At 38.5% G+C, this 26113-nt stretch overlaps 2 protein-coding genes across 35 annotated transcripts in view; one reads left to right on the top strand and one right to left on the bottom strand.

The window, feature by feature from the left end:
- The window catches only part of RBFOX2 (RNA binding fox-1 homolog 2), a 264208-nt gene that overhangs the window by 79257 nt on the left and 158838 nt on the right, over positions 1–26113 (bottom strand). For 2 of the 34 annotated variants that reach the window (XM_082420804.1, XM_082420807.1), the window contains exon 1: positions 24856–25320. The exons of 29 other annotated variants lie outside the window; for them this stretch is intronic. In XM_082420804.1, the coding sequence (XP_082276930.1) occupies positions 24856–24900 (45 nt within the window). In that variant the 5' untranslated portion in view covers positions 24901–25320. Of the gene's footprint in view, positions 1–14266; positions 14537–24855; positions 25324–26113 lie in introns of those variants that run through there. 3 more of the 34 variants (XM_082420810.1, XM_082420805.1, XM_082420809.1) reach the window with 3 other exon arrangements.
- Positions 1–26113, top strand: part of LOC309641106 (apolipoprotein L6-like) — a 274531-nt gene that overhangs the window by 125893 nt on the left and 122525 nt on the right. The window lies entirely within an intron of this gene.

Below are 26113 nucleotides of genomic sequence, written 5' to 3'. Positions count from 1 at the left end.
AAATTCCAGAATTCCAGGTTCCTTTTTCATTTTGAGAAAGGACATGTATTAATGAACTTCTATGTTTCTTTAAAATAACCCTTCAACAACACTAAAACTTATTAAAAGCAAATTAGAGAAGCTTAAAGGAAGATGAAAAGTATTTACTACAATTCTAGAAACAGCCTTTGTACTTATGCTTTAGTAAATTAGATACTTTTAGATTACAGGAAGTAAAGAAACCCAAAGAAGGTCAGAACTAAATGTGTACTTCGAGTCATAGCCCAAGTGCCATGTACAAGTACACCCAGCACTATGTGCTAAACATTATTCTAAGTCCTGACAAAACAAGACTTTCAAGGGTCTAATCACTCTCAGAAAATAAAACAAAACAAAAATCAAGTATTTACCAATTAGAATGCCTAACTCTTCATCTCCCTCCTTCTTCACAAATGTAATAGTGGTCAAGATCGGAACGCAGTCTAAAGGAAGGAAAACATTTCCTGTCACCCTATTGATCTCTAACATATAGATCAATAAGGGAAGCCACAGACTCTGACCCCTCAGGAAGAGCAATGAAATATAAACTAGTGGCTGCAATATTTAATCCTTTATCAAAATGAGACAAATAAACCTAGAAAAGCAATTAGACTCCTATGTTGGGAGAAGTCATGAAAAAAGCTATCATAAAGAAACTGTCACTACTACTGACCAGGAAAACCTATCTCAGAATAAGGGAGGATATGATGCAACTTAAGAAAGGTGGCATGCAGAAAACTGAGAGCGGAGACCTAAAATCAGTTCTTAAGAGCACCAAAAAGCAGCTGTCTATGTACTCCAATGGTTGCTTGGTAACGAAAACATTCCCGGATTTCATTTCACATTTCCTATCTTTTCAAGCCAAGTCAAATGCTCAATAACCAAATAAAAACAGAAAATCTTCAAGCATACTTAAAAAAAAAAAAAATCAAAGGGCATATTTATTTCTTCTTAGTTATAATCTTTCTCATTTAGAACTTCATTATCATATCAACTAGACTATCCAGCTTCATTCAAGAATAATTTTCCAGCAAAGAATGCCCATGATATATGAGTTTAACTTTTTACTCATTTTAATATTTTCCCCTTTAGGAATGGGGAGCGTAAGGGTTTGATATTTTAGCCTGTATAGACTAAACATCTTATTTAAAAGTCTGGACTTTCTAAGATGTTCTGACAGTACAAAGAATATCAGATGGAGAACTAGCTCCAGTTCTGCCGTATTCTGCTGTATGACCTTGGACAACTCACTTCCTCTTGGGTTCTATATCCTGATTTGTAAAACAAAGTTCATTACAGCTCTAAGAATCTGATTCTGTGATAAAGAGGCCTTACCCAAGGGACAGAATATAGTAAAAAAGAAGAAACATTAGGTATATTACCATGTGAAACTGTGTTTTCTTCTGTAACAAAGTGCCATTAAACAGCTTATCTGTTCCCTTGCCCAAAGTGGCTAAGAGCTGCTCAAATGAGCCAATGCTTTGATTTCTCTCTTACCCTGCATAAATGCTCCCATATGAAATACTAAACCATCAAACTGTAAAAGCTCTGTGCTGAGATAAAATTTCAGGAAATAGAAGTTATGTATAGAATAGTCAAATTGATCAATTCTGCACTTATCCCAGAGGAACCTAAGGCTCCAAGAAAATCAGCAGACATTTCTCAAGGTTCTGGCTAAAGGTGAGTTACAGAGATTTTTCTTATGTAAAGAAAGAGTTAAATAAATATTAAGGCTGATATCTTTCATACTATACTTAATATAATGGCTATCATTAAAAAAGGGTAGAAATAGCATAAATTTTGGAATAAGCTAAGTGTGGGTTCAAACCCAGGTTTTGCCATGTACAGTTGTGTGCCTGTGGACAAGTTACTTAACCTCTCAATGCCTCAATATTTTTATTTGTAAAATGAGAAGGACAGCTACCTAATGGGGTACCTACAAGAATTGAGATCATGCATACAAAACTCTTTGCTAAAAAAAAAAAGCAGTAGAGATAATAACTACCTATTGTGAAGGAAGAAGGAACAAGGGGAAAAGTATATATAGTCCACAATGTAAACCTAATAGTTGAGTTATAACTTTAAAGTTCTTCAAGTTCTTTTTTACACAAACAGTAACATCAATACCAACATGGGGTGGAGGGGTTCCACATTCTTTGTACTAAAGGCTTTATATAAAACATAGGCTAAGTGAAATTTACCCAAACAAAACACACACATTCCCAGTTTTTCAAAAATGTCTCCTGGTTCCTCAAGAGAGAAAACTTTAAAGAATATATTTGGCTGAACTTCTGTTCACAGTTGCTACACTAGCAAATAACAGGCAACCATTTCAACTTAAGAAAGCTCCAAACAGCGTCATGACACCCACTTTCTCTAGTATGTACATGTTTAGTTACATAGCGCCCTTACCCACTGAAATGTCTAGATAACCTGAAAACCATTTAAATAACAATGGCTGAAAGTCTAAATGTTGCTTACCAAAGGCTCTCTAAAGTTTCATACATTTTAGATCAATGCTCATCCAAAGTGCCCCCTAACTTCTACACTGGTGAAGTGAGCAGGTGGTACTTTGACTTTTCTCCCTCCCTATTGTGTTAGAATTGCAATGATAGGTAACCCACAGGAGAAAAGGATCTTTCTCCTTTTCTGCAACAGACCACAAATCATGCTCAACTACAAAAACAGGGAAACCCTATTTTTCCTGTGATCTTGTCCATGTATTTTTGTTAAAGAACTATTTTTGCCTTTGATTAGATCAGTCCTAGACTCTCTCTGAAATTATTCCACCGCCGGATCTCATTCAACACTTAAGAATTTGGTTCCAGATCCAGATAACGTCTGCATAACTGCTTCCAATCAGGATGGAGTAACTAGGACCAGATTTATTTTGCCACCTCAAACAACTAAAAAACAGAACTCAAACAACTAAAAAACAGAACAAAATACATGAAATAATAGCACTCAAGACACTGTACAGTAGGCATAGAAGGACAGTGATTCCTGAGATGGGAAAAACCAAGGTGAGTTTTTAGAAAGTTTCCAGACTGTGGCACAGAGAAGAAACCAGGCAGAGCCTGGTGGTCTTCATGAGTTGAGGAGATAAAGCGTCAAGTCCAGGGAAGCCAAGACAGCTAGAGGTCACAGGGGAGAGCACCACAGGAGAGACAGCTGCATAGAGAGAACTCTGAAGATCTACAGAGGGTTCCCCTCAAGTACTCAGTTAAATAGTAAGAGTATGTGAGAAACTACTTGCATAATATGTGAGAAAGAGCTGAAGAGAATAGTGTTAGGAACTCACACAGTGTCAAGAATAAAGCCTGTTCCCAAAAACAAGAGTGGAAAATCTGATCATTTAAAAAGCATCAGTTACAGTACTAAGAAGAGTCTTGCCTCAATAGTGAGGAAAAATTAACCGGAGACTAAACACAGCTCTGGTCCTATCTAACAATACTTAAAAATAAGTCCTGAAAGAATTAAACTATTTCTAAGAAACTCAGCTGTGTTGTAGACAAAGCTCAAGAATATTTACAGGGAAAAAAAAAAAAAACATCTAGCATACAACAGGGTAAAATTCACAATGTCTGGCATCCATTCAAAAATTACGAGGCATTCAAAGAAGCAGAAAAAGACAGCCCATAATGATGAGAAAAATCAATCAATTGCAACTGATCCAGAATGAATGTAGATGTTAGAATTAGCAGACAAGGACATTAAAACATCTGTATTCCATATGTTCAAAAAAACTGTATGTAAAAGCATGTTAAGAGATATAAAAAAGATCCGCATCAAAATTCTAGAGATGAAAACTATATTGTCAAACTTCCCTGGTGGCACAGTGGTTAAGAATCCGCCTGCCAATGCAAGGGACACAGGTTCGAGCCCTGGTCTGGGACGATCCCACATGCCGCGGAGCAACTAAGTCCATGCACCACAACTACTGAAGCCTGTGTGCCTTGAGCCCGTGCTCCGCAGCAAGAGAAGCCACCGCAATGAGAAGACCGCGCACTGCAACGGAGAGTAGCCCCCGTGCGCTGCAACTAGAGAAAGCCTGTGCACAGCAACGAAGACCCAATGCAGCCAAAAATTAAAAAAAAAACAAAAATAAAAAACAACAACAAAAAAACTGTATTGTCTGAGCTTAAAAAAATTGGATTGGACTAATGACAGATTAGACACTGCAGAAGGAAGAAAAGATCAGTACACACTTAATAACACCACAATAGAAACTACCTAAAGGAAATACACAGAGAGTAAAAAAGACTTTAGTCTTAGCAATGAACAGCAAGCTTTGAAAATGACATGGAATGATTATGGTCTCATATGTATCGGTGTTGATAGCTTCTTTAAAAATTGAAATATATGTGATTTACAATGTTGTGTTAGTTTCAGGTGTACAGCACAGTGATTCAGTCTTATATATATTCTTTTTCAGATTCTTTTCCATTACAGATTACAAGATGTTGAGTAGAGTTCCCTGTACTATACAGCAGGTCCTTGCTGTTTATCTGTTTTACATATGGTAGTGTGTATCTATCTGCTAATCCCAAACTACCAATTTATCCCTCCCCCGCCCACCACCCCCACACCCCCTGCTGACAACTTTTAAAAAGAATCTACTCCTGGTCATCTTGAGTGGAAGGAAAAGGAGAGAGGGGGATGGCTTGTAGCCAATATACCACATTTGGTATACTTATTATGGGTTGCCAGTCCCTAAAATTTCACTGTTACCTTTTCATTCACTTTCTTTGCCCTTCCACCCTTGTTGGAGTCATACTCTCTCTTCTTCCCTCTTTCTTGACTTCTCAGAAGGCCAGAGCTCCTATGCCATTTACCCACATTCTATCTTCTGGATATATGTAGCTTTCCACTGGAACATCTACAAGAGATTTGTGTGTTCCCCAAATAGCTGTTTGCTCTAAAATCCTCCTTTCTTCTAATCAAATAAAGCATCCATTTCCAAAATGACATTATATTTTAAGTATTACTTGATTTAAGTAATAAGCACTAGAATATATGTGACTACCCAATTTAACTCTTCTGGTTTTGCACTTGTCATGAATTAACAAGTTAAAGTTCATTAATTCAATCAAGAAGTATTATTACAAACTAAATTGAACCAGATACAATAATAAACACTGGCAATATAGTCCCAATCCTGAAAGAAACTACAGTCTGATGGAAAAAACAGACAAATGTATTCACAATTACAGTAATACATACTATGGACTAAGAGAACAGTACATATACAATGCCAAGGAAGCACAAAAAAGGGACAACTCTATGAGACAGGGCAAGCTTTCTGAAGTTAGTGAAGTCTAAGCTAAATCTTTAAGGCAAGAAATTATTCATGTGGGAGAAAGAGGTATTCTGGCCCAAAGTAATAATACATGAAAAATAATATATGAAGAAATACATGAAAAGCAGTAAGGTACAAAATATGGCATATTTGCGGAATTTCAAGTGGTTCAGATTTGGGGGTAGAGTGGAGGGAGAAAGCAAGTGAGGAAAGGAAAAGAATCTTCAAATTTTCTGGGAGGAAAAATGAGAGAGCAAGTCGGGGTTTCACCCTAACGGGGATCCAAGATGACCCATCAAAGCTGCTAGAAACTGTGTCCCTGTCATCAAGCTATATGGGAAAACCTTCCTTCTACTAAAAACCAGGGAGGACTGCATCCTTCTGAATCAGGGGATGGCAAACTATGGCTTTGGTCCAAAGCTGGCCCACCACCTGTTTTTGTACACCCTGAAAGCTAAGTGTGGTTTTTACATTTTCAAATAGTTGAAAAAATTCAAAAGAAGAATATTTTGTGACACATGGAAGTAATATGAAATTAAAATTTCAGTGTTTATAAAGTTTAACTAATGAAGTGAGAGAGTGGCATGGACTTATATATACTGCCAAATGTAAAATAGATAGCTAGTGGAAAGCAGCCGCATAGCACAGGGAGATCAGCTCAGTGCTTTGTGACCACCTAGAGGGGTGGGATAGGGAGGGTGGGAGGGAGACGCAAGAGGGAGGAGATATGGGGATACATGTATACGTACAGCTGATTCCCTCTGTTACATAGCAGAAACTAACACACCATTGTAAAGCAATTATACTCCAACAAAGATGTTAAAAAAAAATAAAGTTTAACTAGAACATAGCCACACCCATTCACTTATGTATCATCGATGACTACTTTCTTGTTACAACAGCAGAACTGAACAGTTATAACGGAGACAGCGTGGCTTGCAAAGCCAAAAATATTTACTATCTAGTCATTAATGGAAAAAGTTTATGGATTTCTGCTCTAAGTTAGGAGTCTTTCAAAATCTCATCTCCTTCAATTAAGTCTCAGCTTATCTGTTCAGAAGTTCTTATAAGAAATCTCATACAATATTAGATAAAAGACTAGTTACATTATTTGTGGATATAAAAGTATTATTTTTTAATTTCATAAAGTAATTATTGATTTCCATTTCCATATTTTCTTAACTATTCCTTTATATATGAAATATCAAATTTTGCTTGCAGAACTTTATCCTGCAGTTCTAAATGAATTAAATATCTCCAGTTATATGATTTCAAGTTATAATTTTTAAAACTGTATTTCCTTCTGTTAACAGCAGTCTAGCTATACTTATTTCCTGGACCATTAATTAAATAAGAAATGTTATTCTAATATTCTGAAACTGATAGCCCTTTGAAAAAATTCAAGAGGAATGATGAAAAGAATAATATGCCAAAGTAAGCTAATCTAAGGCTATTTCTAAGGTATTTGATTTATAATATGGATTGTTAAATCAGAATATTTTTCAAGGGTTTAATTTATTTTTTGGTTGTGTTTTACTTCTATTCTCAATAGAAAAATAAGATGATGATTTACTATTGCTACTGATTTAAAAGACTCTATAATTCCCAATTTGGGCTCTTCAACACTCTTTTTTGATACAATTTCAACATCTCAAGAGAGGTGATCAAATTTACTTTTGCTGTTTTTTAATACATCATCTGTTGGTCCAACTGGCATCTTCAAAACAGTATTTCTAAAAAATAAGTTTAAAAAGTGAAAATTTCAGTGTTAGTAACCTTTGAGGGATCTGGGCAAGACCTAGAAAAGTTAGAAGGCAAGTAGATTCTTGCCAATCAGCTGACAGCATGCTTTAAAATGGAGAAGAAAAACAATATTCTACTTAAGAGTTGAGGGTAATATACTCTTATTTTGAAGTTATAAATTGCTGACAAGGGCTTCCCTAGTGGCGTAGTGGTTAAGAATCCGCCTGCCAATGCAGGAGACATGGGTTCGAGCCCTGGTCCGGGAAGATCCCACATGCTGTGGAGCAACTAAGCCCATGCGCCATAACTACTGAAGCCCATGCACCCTAGAGTCCGTGCTCTGCAACAAGAGAAGCCACAGCAATGAGAAGCCTGTGTACCACAACGAAGAGTAGCCCCCGCTCGCCACAACTAGAGAAAGCCCCCGCACAGCAACGAAGACCCAACGCAGCCAAAAATAAATAAATAAATAAATATATTTTTAAAATAAATAAATAAATAAATAAATAAATTGCTGCCAACACTGCATGGTCAATAGACTATGAAAACTGAGTAAACGCAACATGCTATCAAAAAACAAAACTTATAACAAAGATATGATACCTAATAATACTCATAACTACTCAGTAATTGGATATAAATGATAAATCATTCATATAAATTGTCATAATTAGTCCAGAACAGTAAAGACTATAGAAACCATATGGTTTCATATCTATGAGGAATAATTCAAGGAGGTAGGTAAGATGAGTACTGAGAACAGAAGATTGAAGGGAACACTTAGCAGTTATTTTCAAATACTTGGGTTTTATGAGGAAGAGAGATTAACCACTCCATGTGACTCTGGATGACAGAACTAGAAACAATGAGAAGATAATAATGAAAACAGATTTTAGCTCACCATAAGGAAAACATTTCTACTTTGTAACAGCCAACAATGGAACTCTTTACCTATGAGGCTTGTAGTATAATGGAAGAGTATGCAAATTTGGAATTAAATGGATCTCATATTTGGAACCTATCCCTGTCTGTTCCCAGAACTACAAGGTTGCTTGACCTCTTGAATGTCAAAGTCTATCGTAGGGGTGGGGGTGGGGGGGAGGTGGGAAAAACACCACCTACCTCAAAAAGAGATTGACAAGTGACATATGATATGAATACAACAACTGTTTGTATGTAAATGTGATTTGTATGTAAAGTTGGTACAAAGTGGTATGCAAGAACAAAAGGTTATTTCAATAACAGTAATTATCAGTGGTGGTTAGGAACAGGGAAGCTGGAGCCAAACTCCTTGGGTTTAAATCCTGATGTTGTCAACTTGGCCAAGTTATTTAACCCCTCGGTATCCCTGTTTCCTAAGTTCTTCAACATGGACGTTAACAGTACTTATAAGGCTGCTGAAAGGAATTACATAAGGCACTGATGACAGTGCCTAATGCATAATACATACTCTATAATGTTATCTATTATTATTATGTAATATTAGAAAAATAAATTCGTTTTATTCTATAGTGAATTCCTTGTTATTACAAGTATTCCATCAAAGCCTTGAACATGTCAGAGATGGAAATTCCAGAAGTGAATAAGAGAGTCTCAACTATATTCATTCATTCACACAGTCAGCAAGTATTAAATGAATATGTAATGCCTACAAGGGGCACTAGAGCACAGTGGTTAAGGGTACAGATTCCCAAGCGAGTCTGTGGATATGAATCCCCACAACATCTCTTAGTAGCTTATAAATTGGGGCAAATTATGTAAGCGTAATATGCCTCAGTTTCTTCTTCTGTCCTATGGGGATAATTATAGGGTTGATGAGAGGATTCAATGAGTTAATGTAGGTAAAGTGCTTAGCACAGTACCTGATAGTAATACATCATATATAAAGATTAGCTGATTAGCTATTATTTTGACCACATGCCAGGCACAGTTTTAGATACCGGGAATACAAGAGACTGCTGACAAAGGTCCCTGCCTCACAGAACTTACATTCTTTGTAGGGGTGGGGTAGCACTGATAATAAACAAGCAAATAAAGAGTAATGACAAACACTAATATCAGTGATAAGTGAAGAAAAAGCAGGTTAAGGGAATAGGGAACAATTGGGGAATTCAAGTTGAGATAGGAAGGTCAAAGAACTCTTGAGAGCCTGGGGGATGAGCATTTCCATCTAAAAGAAAAACAGAAGGAAAGGTTCTGAGCAGGAAGATGCAAGGTGTGTTAGAAGGAATAGCGAAGAGGCCAGTGTCACCCACCGGAGCAGAACATGGGAAGAGAAGGGCAGCAGGAGATAAGGCTGGAGAGTAAGCCAGGTTCCCGGTCACTCAGGACCTCAGAGACCAGAGTGAGGACACTGGGGTCTGAAGGGAAACAAATGGAAGGTTTAAAGCACAGGGGTGACAAAAATCAGACCTGCACTGTAAATGATTCACTCTGGCAATGACCTCTAATGAATTATTTGACTCCAAGATTTCCTGAACTTAATCATTCTACTAGTAATAGAGGGACATCTGCACATCTGGGAAATGGAAACGATACATCATGATGGCAGACTGAAACATTTCTGCTTGAAAGTTGAGCATCCAAACCCAATAATGCAGTTGCTACATTGGAAACAACAAAGCATTTACTGCAGGGGAGCATTCCATTTGTGTTTGTTAGATTTCACATATGAAGTATTGTTTAGAAACGTTTAAGAAAGATTTGACAGTGGTTTTGGAATGTTGGGGGAAAAAAGTGAGGAATTATGATTCCAGAAGGGAATGCTTGAGATATCAACAATGCCAGATTCCAGAGAGGAACTGTACACCAAAAGGATGCTCAAAGGCTGTGGGGCTACCATTACCATGACAATCACATACAGATGCCCAAGAAACAAACCAAGGGAAGGTATTATGTGAAGAGAAGTGAAAATGTGAGTAGTCAAAAGTCAAAAGAGAAATGAGATTGTTCCCATATGGCGATCTTTTGGATGTGAGTTTGAAAATTTTCAGGGAAGAACAAAAAACTGGAGGAACACAACCAGGACTTTGAGCTAAGCCACTGAGAGGGGTGAGGAGTGTCATTTCCCTTTCAACATGGAGGTGTCCTCGGTAGCAATACAATCCTGAATAGCAGTTTGTCAAACACTAAGCTTTCCTAGTCTCGACTACAAAACTAAGAAGAAAGATAAAGGAAAAAAATAAAGGGAAGGAGCCAAAAAAAGGTGTGTGTTTTGGGGCATGGGAGGTGACTGGGAAGAAAAACCATTTAGTAAATCAAAATTGCTCAGATTTATATGGAATTCTGGGTATCTTTTCAGGGGAACTGAGTAATTTTTAGAATAGCAATATTTTTCAAGAGCCAGTCTTGGCCTTGGCAAGGAAATGGTTATAACTGAAGATAAGGAGCAATGTAGAAGAATTCAGAAAGAAACCAAAGCTCTGGAAAAAGTGAGGCTTTTTTTGGTTCATTGTAAAGGAACATAAATTAGCCTCAAACCCAATCTCCGCCTACCCCCCAACTTCCCAGAGTCCTGTGCAACCCACAGAAAGTGGAAGTGAGCCAAAGCCAACAGTGTGGACTGAAGCTCTGTGGATGAAGGGTGGGATGGGCTCGGGGGGACCTGGCTGGCAACCCAATGGAATCACTTTAAAGCACTGCCACAAAATGGAGACTAAATAATCACTGAGGACTTTCAAAATGCACAGAAAATGGGATACGCTTAGCAAAATCACAGAAAAGATTCCCTACTCCAACTCATTTCAAAAAAACAAAAACAAAACCAGAAAGGATAATAGAAAATGAAACAAAGCAAAACATACCTGTTCTCTTACCGGTCTTTAATTAAAGCATAAAATACCCTCCCTCTTCTCTCCTCCCAGCCACCCTGGAACGAATAGGGACCCGGCCACAGCTCAGGTAAAAGACTTCGGCCTTCCAGCTACAAAGAGTGGAGATAGCAGACAATAGAACTGGTGATTCATTACAAAAGAATACACTCCGGAGTGGCCTGCTGCCACTTGGGCTCCCTGCACTATTTAAAGGAACAGCAGCCCCCTTTCTAACCTCCCTTATTCTTAACACCTTCCCTCCTCTTGGTCCTGATGGAAAACAGATTTTGAAGAAAATGCCAGCAAAGCACTGAGCTGTCCAAGAAAGGGAGGGCTTTGTGTTCCACAGAAACTGGCAGTCTTACGCTATAGTAGAGAACAAAAATTTTCTTTAACGTCCACACTGTAAAATCTTTTCCTCTCTGCCTAGTATACTTTCCCTTTCAACAACAAATAGTATAACCTTTCCTTATTAATTGGAGTTGAAGTCATTTGCAACTTTGTCTAATTTGACACATATTACAAGAATGTATCTCTTCTCCTTCCTTTTATTCCACATTGTTATTTTCACAGATGTGAGGAGATGCAATAATTTGGTTCACATGCTCTGAAAGAAGAGAGTACCTCAGTGAAATACTCCTATAACATATACAGGAATGACAGATAAACCTAAAGTTATTTTTTAAAAAGTCACATGAGCATGTTTGTCTACTATACTAGAATTCTGTAATTATATTGCCATTTGCTTTTTTTTTTAAAGCAAAACTCTGATAACTTATTGTAAATAACAGAGCCTTATAAACCAAAAACAGGCCTTATAAAACCAGAGCATATATAGTAACAATGTGTGTACACCGTGTAGCTACAGATATGGATCTAAATGTGATGAAAATGTCATCCACTGAAGGCCCTTCACCTTCTTCCACCAAGTGAGCGATGGAAACCACGGGATATAGAAATGTTAAGATCAAAGATGCAAAGAACCTAGGTGACAAAATGATGAAAACATATCTAAATACTTTTCTTAATATACTTGTTAAGATACTAAATACCACAATAAACTGTTTAACTTTGATAACTGAACCCTGAACACCGCAGAAATTTTCTATTCAGAAAGTTTATGTGACAGATCATTATCAACTATTGGGATTTGACGTCTGGCTCAAAAAACCAAAAACTACCCCCCCACCAAAACCAAAACAAAACAAAACCATAGGACAAATAAAGATTGGGCCTATCTTGCTATTTTATGTATGTTACATTAACATAGAAAGTATATACAAAAAACAAACATGCTGGAATATTGAAAATTCACAAGTCTGACATTCTATACTTTCCATTTGTATAAATTCAGGATGGGCAAAAATGAGTTCCTTGTTTCCTTCAGCATTCACACACACTGAGAAAATCATAATGATTTTCACTTACCTATTAGAATTCTTAACCTCCCCCAACTCCCTTTTTCCAGTTTCTATTTATCTCTTCTGCTTCATTCCTAAAATTATAGTTTCCTTAAATACTTATTATTAAGACCAAGATATTAAGTGTGCAAATGCTTGTGCATTCGAACTTGGGCTTGCACACGTTTACTCAGCTGCTCTAGAAACTAAGGGGACAGGCTCCAAGAGGCCACAGAAAACCTCTGATTATAAGAAGTCCTAGTTTAGATAACTCTTTCACTGATTTAAAAATATATACAATGAAAAGTCAAGTAGTTGAAAAGGCTCCAGTAATAGCTGAGAAAGAAGAGAGCTGGTACCCTCTAATATGGTCAGTTAATGAAAACTGAACGAGGGCTCCAAGTTTAAGAAGTATCATCTCCCAAGCAACAAAGAGAAGCCAAAAACATGTTTTCTCTTTTTTAAAAAGTAAAGCAATATTTCAAAAGAGTTAATCGGGCTGATGATGAAGGGATAAGAAGTGGAAGAGAAAATATTTCAAGGGTTTCTCCACTTTCCAGAAGAGGGAGGGGTTTCTTAATAATCTCCAAACTCAGATCTGCTGAAAAATTACTACGGAAAGACATATTCTTTGAAACTTCCCTTTCCTCTCGGTCATGCTGGGAAAATCTCCTTAATGCTTTACCTCCTTCCAAACAGCACTGCGGGGCATTATATAACATTTAACAGAACAGGGTTCTAGCTCCTAAAATGATGCCTCTATCCAGATAGCCAGTTGACTCTCTCGCCCTCCGGTGGTGACTTAGGAAAAGAGATGAGAGAATACAAAAAAAAAAAAAAAGGGGGGGGGGGGGGCAACCTCCTTAAAAGGAAAGCACTGTCCAGTGATGAAATTTCCCTACAGAGCATAAAAGCCTGGAGTGAAACTGATCTTAAGTCTGAGACTAAAGGACATGAACGTTCCACAATGCAAACGATTCTCATTGATAAATCACAGTCTCATCGTTTCCTCTCAACCTACATATAAAGAAAAAAGGGAAAAGGAACATACAGAAGGGTGCCAAGAAGAAAAATAGCACCACCAGGGGAAATTGGGGAAGAGTATTCACCTTTCCATTTGTCAGGAATGACTTGCTAAAATGCAGATATTGCCTGGTATAACCAAAGACAGGGGGAGAGAGAGAGGTGCGGGGGGGGGGGCGGGGGGGAAGGGAGAGGGAGAGAGAGAGAGAGAGAGAGAGAGAGAGAGGAGAGAGAGAGAGAGAGAGAGGGAGAGGGAGAGAGAGAGAGGGAGAGGTCTTCCATTTCCTACTCCTTCTCCTTCAGATGTCTTTTAATACCCGTGTGATTGTCATTTATATATTCAGACTTGTTCTTCTGCCAGGGAGGGCTCTACCTGCCTCTGCTGCACCTGGATGCTTCTATGTTCTCACGGAAAACAGTCTTTGCCAGTAACAAAGACATGAAAATGAAACATTTTTCTAGCCTTCATTTTTAATAAGCCACTTAGAGCAAAGGCAGCAAAACTGCAAGTCCATTGCCAATTCTGAGAAACCAAAGCGAATCAGGAATCAGATTTCCTTATAACACAAATTCTTCTGCAATTCTTAAAAGGAAGTCGATCCCTCTCCCCTCTTTTTGGCAGTCTACAAGAATCTCTTCCTACCTCTGCAGTCTCTCTCTCCCTCCCTCTTCTCAGAACCAAGACAAAGAGGTAGACAAATCCCCACAGGGTCTTTCCTGAGCTACAGCTGCACAGTACAGGAAACAGGAATCTGCTATGGAGCTAAGGGAGGGGAGAGAAAAAAGGATACGGATACACCACACACACGGACTCACAACAGGCACAGACTAACACTTTCCAGCTGATAACAATAATTCTGGCCCTTCTTAAAAAGACAATAATAATTAAAACTCTGGTGACTATGCCCCCCCCATCTTATTTAGATCTCAGAAACGAGAAAAGAAACGCACGGAGGAAACACAGATCTTACCTGAGTTACCATTTTCTTTTTCTCCATAAACCAAATGGAACAGATGATGAACACTTCAACGCGGTCGTGCTGGGGCACACCTTCCACAGCTTGCTTTCCACCCCCCTCCCCCCCCCCAAGTTTAGCTCTTAAAGGGTGGGTGATTGTTCTCCCTTTATCCCGTTTTCCTTCCTTTTTCTTTCTAGTGTTTCTTCCTTTCTTTTCTCTTCCTCTCTGGCAGTCTCTCCCCCTCCTTCTTTCTCCAGCTCCCTCCCATATCGCAGGCAGATGGCTGAAGGAAGCCCCACCCCCGAATGCCTAAGGTAATTAATCAGAGTAGAGCCCCACCTCTTCCTCCTCCTCCCACCCGCTCCCGGCAGGCTGACATCTCCCAACTCCAGAAACAGGCCTGCCGGAGAATGGCAGTTGGGTGTGTGCTTTGCGCACGCGTGTGTGCGTGTGTGTGTGTGTGTGTGTGTGTGTGTGTGTGTGTGTGGAGGAGGGAAGGGGGGGGAGAGAGGGAAGGGCAGGCGCCATGTGCCCGCATATTTTAAGGAGTTTCTCCGATGGTGGCATTAATTATATGGCACGGGAAGTATTCACAGCAGCTTACCATAGTAAGTACAGATTTAAAACGTTCCATCTAAGAATACCTGATAATAAATAAGGAGCGAAACAGAAACTATTAAAAAAAATTTCCACTGATGTACAGTTTATAGATGCAGCGGATGTAATAAAAGATGAGAAGAGCTGCTCAATGATGGGCTGACTGGAAGGTTTTCAAGGAATGGAAATATGCAAGAAACTGCTTGCCCTAAGCTAGTCTAATGACTGCAAAGGACAAAAAGAGAGGAGGGAGGTAATTTAAGTGCTTCTTTTTTCCTACTGTAAAAAACCTGGGGATTCTGAAAAAGGTGTCTACAACCATGACTGCTTAAGAAGCTTAAGGTGGATACAAATTTGGCTGCTCAAGGCTTCCAGCTTCATTTAAAATTCTGATTAACTGAGAATTTACCCTTTGCGTTCCCCAGCCTTCTGCATCTCAGCCTCAGTTATGTTTATGAAAAACATAAACCCTTTCTTGTACACACACTGGACATGTGTCATTACTATAACTAGTCATTGTTACTATAGAGTGCTATAGACACAGGAGGTTTGGGAGAATGTTTACTGAATGTAAGAGTTTCTTTTAACTTCTCTTAGTAAAAAGTCATAATGAAAAAAAGCATAAAGGTGTGATTCAGTTCAGAAGTCCTGGTCAAAGTCATAATTCTGCCCTTTACAAGTGATCTTGGAAAAGTCTTTGACCTCTGAATATAAATGTCATATCTCCCTAATTTCTATTATTATATATTCAAATAAAGTAACCTATGTGAATGTTTGATGAGTTTATGATGTTTGTCTCATAAAAATAAAGATTTTCTGGGCTTCCCTGGTGGCGCAGTGGTTGAGAATCTGCCTGCCAATGCAGGGGACACGGGTTTGAGCCCTGGTCTGGGAAGATCCCACATGCCACGGAGCAACTGGGCCCGTGAGCCACAACTACTGAGCCTGCGCGTCTGGAGCCAGTGCTCCGCAACAAGAGAGGCCGCGATAGTGAGAGGCCCGCGCACCGCGATGAAGAGTGGCCCCCGCTCGCCGCAACTAGAGAAAGCCCTCGCACAGAAACGAAGACCCAACACAGCCAAAAATAAATAAAATAAATAAATTTATGAAAAAAAATAAATAAATAGATTTTCTAATTTTTTAGTATTCTAATAAATAAGATCCTATTCTAAAGGTTTTATTATATATTTTAAGTTATGCTATATTTATGTTATAATCTCTAATAGATTACCTGAAGAGCAAAGAGATTAATTCCAAAATTGAGCTTTCTATTTTTAAAATAAACACATAAAGAAATCAAAATTAAAAATCACAAATCACACCGAGAATACTTGAGTTTTTGCTGTCTCAATGAGGATTATTTGGCAAAATGTATAACCAAGCTTTAAAAAAATGTGCCGTATAATAACGTTGGTTGGCACATTGCCGATGTAACATCATCATGCTCCCATCCAAATTAATAAGCATTTTAACAATTCTGAAAAGAACACAGGAACTACCAAATAATCTGGAGAGCCTGGAGAAACCGGCACAGTCATTGCTATTTACTGAGTACCTACAATATGTCAGGCACTGTTCTGGGCATTTTATAGCTATCTGTATACTTTTAGTATAACCTGTACGTGTAAAGAAATATGTACAAAAGAATGGGATCTTTAAACATTAGAAAACAACATTAAGAGAAAAGGAATAGATTGGTTCTGAACTTGTTCTTATTTAACATTTTTAGAAATGATCTGGAAGATAGAACATATTACATTCTCTGAATTTGCAACTGAAAAGCCAATCTGGAGATAAAATGCAGTCAAAAAATTTTAAAGACGAAGTGAGGAAGCAGAAAAGAGGTAGGCGAGTTTCACTGGAAGCAGGGGCAATGCAGTGTGCTTTTGGGAAAATCTAAATCATATTTATGGGATAATTATTTACGCTTTCAGTTCTAATATAAGAAATAAACTGAGAATCACTGTATACCATTCTCTGAATCCGCTGGTCCACAATAGTGCTAGGGGCAAAAAACCAGAAGCACCAAGACAGAGTCCCCCACTCCTCACCACACACACACACACACACTCACTCACACTCACACACATGCTAGCCTTATGAAAGCCATGGCTGTCTTGAAGCTTGCAAACCCTCCATACGTATGGAAAGACAACAAAGCCCCAGGAAGAGATTTTTTAAATAAAAATGAGGGATTCCCACATGCAAAAAGTCTAGGACTAGGATAAAGGTTTCCCTAGGCCTGGTATTCATGCCTCTTTTCTACATTTAGGACCACTGTTTTATACTGCAAATAATAAACTTATAAAAGTCATTACCACAAGAAAGAGTTAGTGTGAGCTAAAAGTGAAAAAAAAAGTATTAAAATAATTTTCATCAACTCACTGATCATAGTGAGCACTGCACGAACTCAAGGATATTTTGACGTGCATCCCTGACTTTAAAGGGTGGTGTTATAGAGGACAATCTGCTCCCTCGTGCCCAAGTGAGAGAAGAGCAATTGAACAGTCCGGATCTGACCCAGCAAAACAACTGGAGGCCCCTGGTGGCTGAGTGTGCCCAGTGGTGTACCAAGGAGAAACGCATTTCAGGGCATTTTCTGGGCAGGAGTGAGGGGACTGGGGAGGTAGGCAGGCAAACAGACAATAAGAACGTCAGCTAAGGGAGGAGACCACATCCACCCTTGTGGATCAACCTCCAGCTTCCAGCACAGTGCCTGATATATGGTAGGTACTCAATAAATATCTGTTAATAAATAAACAAATGAAGGAACTTCTCCTAGTTGTCTCCATGTCTTCATTGTTTCCTCAGTGTTCCATGTAATCCCCAGAACTCCAGCTTCCTTTCCCCCATACCACTCAACGGAAATGGATCTTATTAAAGTCGCCAAAGACCTCTGATGGCCAAAGTCAATCAATGGACATGTTATATCTTCTTTGACTTGTCTGTGGCATTTGGCACTCCCTCCTTTTGGAAACTCTTACTCTCAGCTTCAAATGAAACTCTTATTCTGAGCCTTTCTTGATTTTCCTCTTTTCCTGTTAACTCACTTCCCCATCTTACTCTTTTTCCTCTGCCCACCTTCTATGTTGGTATTGCTTGAGGTGCCATCTTCAGACCTCTTTTTACTGCATACCACAGGTTCTTAACCCAAGGTATATAGTTCCTCACACAGATACCCTGGTGGAAATTTGTCATTTTTATGTGCATTTCTGTGCAGAGAGGATCTACGGTATTCATCAGATTTTCAAAAGGGTACACATCTAAAAAAAGTTAAACAACAGTCCTTAGTTCCCGAGGCCTCCTGTTGACCAACACGCTTGCTGTAGGTGATGTAATCCATCCCATAGCTTCAATTACCACCCATTTACCTTGATGACCCCCACATTTCTATGTCCAGTCCAGATATCTCTCCTGAACTCCAGATCAAAATATCCAAATGCTAAATAATGGTCATCTCCATTTAGATATCCTACAAATTTCTCTATCTTAAAAGACCAAAACTAAATTAAATTCTTAAAATCGAATCACTAATTCATTTAGCAAATGTTTGAGTGTCTACTATGTGCCAGGCACTATTCTAGGCACTGGGGGAAAACAGTAAATGGGCAAAGGAGATAAAAATCCCTGTATGTGTGAAGCCTGGATTCTAGTACTCATTCTACCATGTTTGTTTACTTGGTGAAATGTGGTTAAACTTCATAACCAGTAAAAGAGGTATCAGTTCTTGAAAACTTACTCTGTGGTGTCTTATCAGGCAACTACATATATTCTTAGCTCATTTCGTCCTCAAGACATTTTAATCTCCTTTGCAGAGATGAGGGACCTAAGACCAGGTGAGGCTAAGTATCTTGCCCAAAGTCACCAGAGCTAGCAAGCTGAAGTGTCCAGATTTAAACTCAAATTTGATGGGAAGTCTGGAGTCCTTCCAAGACTCCTCCTTCTCACTCAACACCACACCAAACCAGAAGCAAGTCTTTTTGATTTCTCTGAAATGTTGCTCTTTCTTTTCATCCCTAGCACCACAAATTCGGTTCTGACCTTATTATTTTGCATTCAGCCTCCTACTTATCTCCCTGCCTTCAGTCTACCCCTCTTCCCATGCAGGCTTCTTACTACTCTCAGAGCTTGATCTTTCTAAACACAAATCTCATCATGCCACTTCCCTGATTAAACTCCTCAACTACTGCCCACAGCCTAACAAGGGGTACAATTCTAACTCTTAAGTAGGCACCTAACACACATAACGTGGCTTCAGCCCCCTTGTCCAGAGCCCCGGCTTTCCCTCTCCCCACCCACTGCTCTCCTCTGCTCCTACCACACTTCACGACTTGCAGTTAGTTCCTCAACGACACCTCTGTTCTTTTCTGTTTTCTGTTTTTCCTCCCTTGAGTACGGCCTTCTATCTGGCTAATTCATCCTTCAAGGCTCACTTCAGGGATCCCCTGCTCCAGAAAGCCTTTGCTGGCCTACCTGCTCCCACACCTGGGTTAGGTACTCCTTATCCCTGTGCCTTAGCGCCTAAGCCATGGTTGATACTGTTTCTGCATAACTTTGACCCGACTGTGAGCAATCTGAGGGTAGGAACTGTGTTTCACAATCCTAACGCAGTTCCTAACCCAACGCCTGAATACCTAGTAGACGAATGAATAAATGTTTGATGAAATCAAACTGTAATGCCTTGATTTCTACCTCTAGCCATTTATTTATCCATATGCGGGTACCTAAGAACGAAGAGCATCTCTGTGGTTATCAAAATACTATAAAAGCATTCTTTTCTTCCCAAAGAGTACTTGGAAATATCTTTAAATTTATAAATTTACTTCAGTATCTTGGAAATTTGAAAGGAAGATGTACAAAATGAGACAGCGGGAGAATGGCTTTGTTTTCGACTTTATTAGAATAGTTCAGATTCTAGACAAAACAACACTCACTGATTAAAAAAAAAAACAACTCACTTTAGGTGGTGTTGCTCCTCACAATTTTAGGGACTCAACCTTCCTACCTTCCACCCACTTACCAGCAATGCTATAAAAGCAGGTCCAAGAGTCCCTGACCAGAAGGCAGGGTTTGCTCATACTTTCCCAGGCTGCCCCTAACACCCAAGTGAAAAGCAACATTAAAGGGACAGCATTTCCGGCAATAATAAAAACTTGTTAGTATAAAAGCTTTTCACAGCATGTCCCCCTCATAACCCTAAGTGTAAATAACAATTTACACCTAATAGATATAAATACCTTTCCAGAAGCATTTCCCAGACAATACTACTTTAATATCTCTTGTCCCAGCATTCTCTTTAATATAAATACAGCCAAATTATAGATAATTCTACTATATCCTAGCTCATCTTCTCAGGGTTAGGCAGTGTTCAGATATATGTAACCCATTCTAGAAAAAAAGGTAAGCAAAATTTGAAATCAACTGCTTTAAACGTTATATGCTTATAAAAAACAAATAATCCTCATATTTATTTCCTGTCCCCCCAAATCAAACCTTTAGAACAAGATCACAAATAGTATACACTAAGACATAGGTGAGGCCAGAGAATTAGAAAACATCACTTCATAAATTATTAACTAGATTTGCATAAAATACTCCTTAAAATCTCTTTAAACTATCCCAAACTCTAGATAACTGAGTCATATATGCAAGTGAAATTATGTGTACATTCTCTGTATTCTCTGAGAGACTAAGGAAAAGGTTCTTAGACAAATACTTAAAGGGATGGGACATAAGTTTATGAACAACCAGATTATCAAGAAATTACATGATTAATCGGTGAAAACTGAAGTGTACTGTTTCTGCAATAATACAATATGCCACATCTCTATTACTAAATTACTGGAGATTCTGCTGGTTTTCTTCACCACTAAATCCCTGTGCCTGGCATAGTATCTGGCACATAACTCAAAAAACATTTGGTGAGCAATAAACTAATTTGAAATGAGAAATTAAAGTATATATATATATATCCCCCTTGACAGCAAGGTCATCTGCCCACAAAGCAGTGGACAACCTATGGGCTAAGTCACTCTATAGCATTCTGCAGACCTGAGCATCCTCTAGGCACATGTATCTTTTAGATAGGTCACTTTCTGTCTCTCAGTCTTCCAGATGCCTAATATCCTTAAGCTGTACTTGGCTCTCCTAAACCCTCAAATCAGGATACACAGCTACACCACCCAAAATGTAAGATCCTGCTTCTTCTCCCTCCAACTGCCCCATTCACCTCAAAATGATAATCAGTGCCAATGTGTTCGATGGGTGACAGGTTAAGTAAAACTGCCTCAGGAAAAACTGCGACACTAGAGGAACCCCTAACTTGCAACAAGTTGTCACATAACATAAAATTGACCATCTTAGCCATTTATACCGTTCAGTGGTATTAAATACAGTGGACCTCTGAAGAGCATGGGTTTGAACTGTGCAAGTCCACTTACATGCGGATTTTTTTCACTGCACATGTACACAATCAGTGGTTGGTTGAATCCAAGGATGCAGAACCACTGATATGGAGGGCTGAGTGTGAAGTTATACATGGATTTTCGACTGAGCAGAAGGTCGGTGCCCCTAACCCCCACACTGTTCAAAGGTCAACTGTGTATTCATAATTTGCTACCAGCACCATCATCCGTCTCTGTAACTCTTTTCATCTTATAAAACTGAAACTCTAACACAGATGTAGAGAACAAACGTATGGACACCAAGGGGGGGAAGTGGCGGAGGTGGGGTGGTGTGATGAATTGGGCGATTGGGCTTGACATGTATACACTAATATGTATAAAATAGATAACTAATAAGAACTGCTGTATAAAAAATAAATAAAATTAAATTTAAAAAAAAAGAAAAAAACTGAAACTATACCCATTAAACAGTAACTCTCCATTCCCCCTGTCCCCAGAGCCCCTGGCAACCACCATTCTACTTTTTGTCTCTATGAATTTGACTATGCCAAGTACCTCATATAAGTGGAATCATACAGTGTCTGTCTTTTTGTGAATGGTTTATTTCATTTAGTATAATATCCTCAAGGTTCATCCATGTTGCTGCTTGTATCAGAACTTCCTCCCTTTTTAAGGCTGACTAATATTCCATTGTGTGTATATACCATGTTTTGGTTATGCATTCACCCACTGATGGATACTTGGGTTGTTGCTTCCACCTTTTGGCTACCGTGAATAACGCTGCTGTGAACGTGGGTATACAAATATCTTTCCAAGATTCTGCTTTCAATTCTTTTGGGTATATACTCAGAAGTACAATTGCTGGGTCATATGGTAATTCTATTTTTAATTTTTTCAGGAATCACCATACGGTTTTCCACAGCAGCTGTACCACTGTACATTCTTATCAACAAGTGCACAAGGGTTTCAATTTCTCCGCATCCTTGCCAACACTTGTTATTTTGTTACTTTTTTTGACAGTAGCCATCCTAACAAGTTATATTTTAACCATCTAGTCAGAGGTGATAAATGTCTAATCCAAAAGACTAATTTCAAGAACAGCTTCTCAAATAGATTCTTTATGGATAGGGAGACTACACTCATTGTCCTTTAAATCATATCTAGCAAGCCCCTATCTACTTCCTCTGCCTGTATTTTAAACTGATTTGGCCCAGATTTGGTTCTGCAAAAATTATAACTAATAAAATAACCAATTTCAATTGCACACTCTTAAGACAGGCATGATTTTATTAACCGTAAGAGTAATAAAAGGTCAAGTATCTAAAATACTTAATTGCCCTATGTTGAGAACTCACTTTGTTTCATTATCTCAACATTAGCAATTCTAGAACTACTTAAGTTAAAAAATAGGTGCAAAACCTTTAATTTTTTATAAATACTGTACAATCACGTCCTCAATAACGTCCAATTGCATAACGCACTGGTACAGAACCACAAGTATTCATAGTATGCAACAAAGAGCTTTGATTTAACTAAGTAAAAGAATATAATAGAAGCTAAAAAGAAAATTTTATAACTATAGTTGAGACAGTTTGGGTAGCAAACAATCATCATAAATGCACCATCATTTATAAATGCACTGGAAAAACCTGTTATCCTAACAGAATTAAGAAATAAGACTGTAACATAGTTTGGGATCCTTCAACTTAAAACTGCTTTTTCAATCACATTAACTTCCTTGATGTGGTGGAGAGTGTACTCTTAAATTTTAATATCTCATTACCTGCATTTCTAAGCTACCTTAATTTCAGATAGAATAAACCTAATAAATGGAGCAAAGTCAGGAAAGTGCTGTTTCAAATACTGAGCACCACATTTAACAGTACTAAATCTTAATGATTTGGGGTGGCAAATTCATTTTATCATAAATGAATAAAATTGTCCTGCCAAAGACTATCAAACATGTCATAATTTCTAAACAAGAACCCTTTAATCCACTTCACAATTTTTATTTCTGGGGAGAATGGCCAATTTTCTACATCAAAAAACTTATTTACATATTACAATTCTGTTTTTCATAAATCTCCAACATCTCAATCTTCTTTGGAAACATTTTTACTTATTCAGCTTTTTTTTTATACTACTTATATTACAGTTATTACAAGTCCATTACTTTACTAGTTGGGTCTCAGCAATTTACTGTTCACAGATGTTTCTCTTCAAAAGAACATCAATATTTACTTGTAAGAAGCTTTGCTTCTAATCTAGTCTCATGACACATCCAGCCTTAAGCTGTTGCATAGACCAATCTATTGTGTTATGCCAGGAGAGAAATAGCTCACAGATAAATGAGACCCACAAATATATCAAAGCCTCATTATGGAAAATATATGTTCGATTTGAATAACTCAAAATCACAGAGCGTTATACAGTTAACATAAAACATGTAGTATAGACCAATGTCCCACAACATAGTTAAAGAAACATAGCCATATCCCCTCCCACATGACTCCATACTGGTAGCTCACGACGTGAACGAGAGTTGTGAGTTTACTCTAGAGAGCTTACCCAACAGGTCCAATTAAAAATAGCGTGGGTTAGCCTTTAGGACCAAAATACCTAATAAGATATACTGGTTTGTTTGTCACTTCCTTTAACCCTATGCATTTCTGTCCAACCCACAACTTAGGAGCTAATTATTAAAGAAATGGCAATCTGTAAAAAAAAAAAATAATTAAATGCCATAAAAACAAACTAAACCAAACTGAGAAACTAAGTAGTGTCTATAATTCAGATATAATTGTATTAACCATTTTTATTTTCCTATTCTAGATTTTCAGTACAATTAATATTTCAAAGCATCATGACATATGAAAAATCACCTAGTTCAACCCCTTCATTTTATATACAAGGAAAGTGAAGTCAAGAAAAATGAAGCTATTTGAGCATGACATGGAGGTGTTAATACCACAGGTTGAATCAGAATCCAGAATCCTTAACTTCAACTTTATTTACTGTACTGCTACTAATTAAAGGCAAATAGCTATTCAGGAATATGCTTGATAAAGCCCTACATTTTTATGATTCTAGATTTCAACCAGTTAATAACTAAGATGGTAATGATCCCATCATAGAAAGTCTAAAATGTTAAGTGTGAAGAGAGTGCCCTCTACTGTATATTACCTATCTGAAAAATACAGCAACATTTGGAAACCGCCATCTGTGCTTCTCATCTACTCAAAATGAAGCCTGAAGTTTACTATAATATATATGGTGGCTTAATTATGTTACATTTATAATGCCAAGCCCAGTATTTAAAACACACACACACACACACACACACACACACACACACACACGCATGTGGGTAACCACACACACACACGGACCTCTGAAGCTTCGGAACTTCTAGGATTGAAAGCAACCACCGCTGCCCAGCCCTCAATACTATAAAACACAAACTTCCTGTTACAGCAAATTAGCAAATAGCTTTGGGAAATCTATGCTCTGAATGGTACCAGGTCAGAAGACAGGAAGCTTATAAGCATTTCATCCCACCATCAAGTACTATCTAGAAACAAGTTATAACCCTTAGCTTACCTGGACGACAGGATATTGATAATCCATACAATATACACCATACATAGCAAAGGGGAAAAAAATCTTCCAATAAAGACAGTACAAAAAGTGTCTAAGCTTTTGCCTTGTTTGATCTGGCTGTCCTGTCCAAAGGAACCTGGTAGCACCAAAAAAATCCTTGGCTGACTTCCAGTCTACGCAGATAGGTATGTTGGCTCAGGTAATGAAGAAAGAGCTTGCTTCAGGCCAGGCTTCCACCCCAATAAGACTCAACACTACACAGAAGAAATGGCTGTTTTTCAGGGAAAAACAAAAAGCTCCAACGGAGTTACTAGCTACAGACTGAAAACTACATTAGAGATTTGCTGTTACTGTTGGTTTTAAACTGACAACTCCTCCAGAAACTCAAGAGGTAGAGAATGACAGCCAAGGAAGGGATCGCGGGCTCCTTAAAGTGGCACCAAAAACGGTAGGAAGCACAAGGTATCCAGGATCCAAAGTGATATATATATATTCTAGGCTTTAAGTACGTCAGAGGAAACACTCCCAATCCAGGACGTGGAAAGGCAGATGGGACTGGTATTCTCTATTTCTTCTTGGGCGGGACTTCGCGCACGCGTGCGCACGTACGTGTACACACACACACACACACACACACACACGAACACACACACCCTTCTTACTGTCTCCGGCACAGACAGGTGTTAGGATTAACAGTATAAAATCCTTCTGCGTGGAAAGGAATGGGAGAGAAATGAAGTCACACTGTTACATGCAGTAAAAGGAGCTCTTTCATGACACTGTATGTTTTTGTATCATTTAACACCTCCTCTGCTGTGCTTTAACAGAAGCTAGGACAGCTGGCAGGATCAGCACTAGAAAAGAGGAAGGTGGCCCCAACTCTGAGGCAACATGAGTCCACTGGAGACCTTCAGATATGCCAGAGACTCTCTCAGCTGTTCCAATCAAACACGGAAGGATTAACTCCGGCTGCTTGCAAAAAGATGGGGGTGGAAAGGTCTCTTCAGAAAAGCCAGCTGCTTCTCCCCTTTTAGGAAGCTGCTATACCCACCCTGCCACTATATACAAACACGCATGTGCACACATATTTCTATAACAGATACTAAAAGCAGTAACAAACACAGACAGGTGTTAGGTCAGTCTGACAATGCAGGGCAGGTTAAAGAGTTGGCTTTCAGAGCCTAAATGGCCCATCTAAAACCAGAGAACTGCTAAGTAATTCTTAGCAAACAGGACTTAGAGTGAGCAGAAAGTAAAG

This window comes from Balaenoptera physalus (genome assembly GCF_965194825.1).
Source record: "Balaenoptera physalus genome assembly, chromosome: 13".
In the NCBI taxonomy this organism is placed as follows: domain Eukaryota; kingdom Metazoa; phylum Chordata; class Mammalia; order Artiodactyla; family Balaenopteridae; genus Balaenoptera; species Balaenoptera physalus.
Note: the sequence above shows the minus strand (reverse complement) of the source record. Positions and strands in the feature narration are given on the sequence as shown.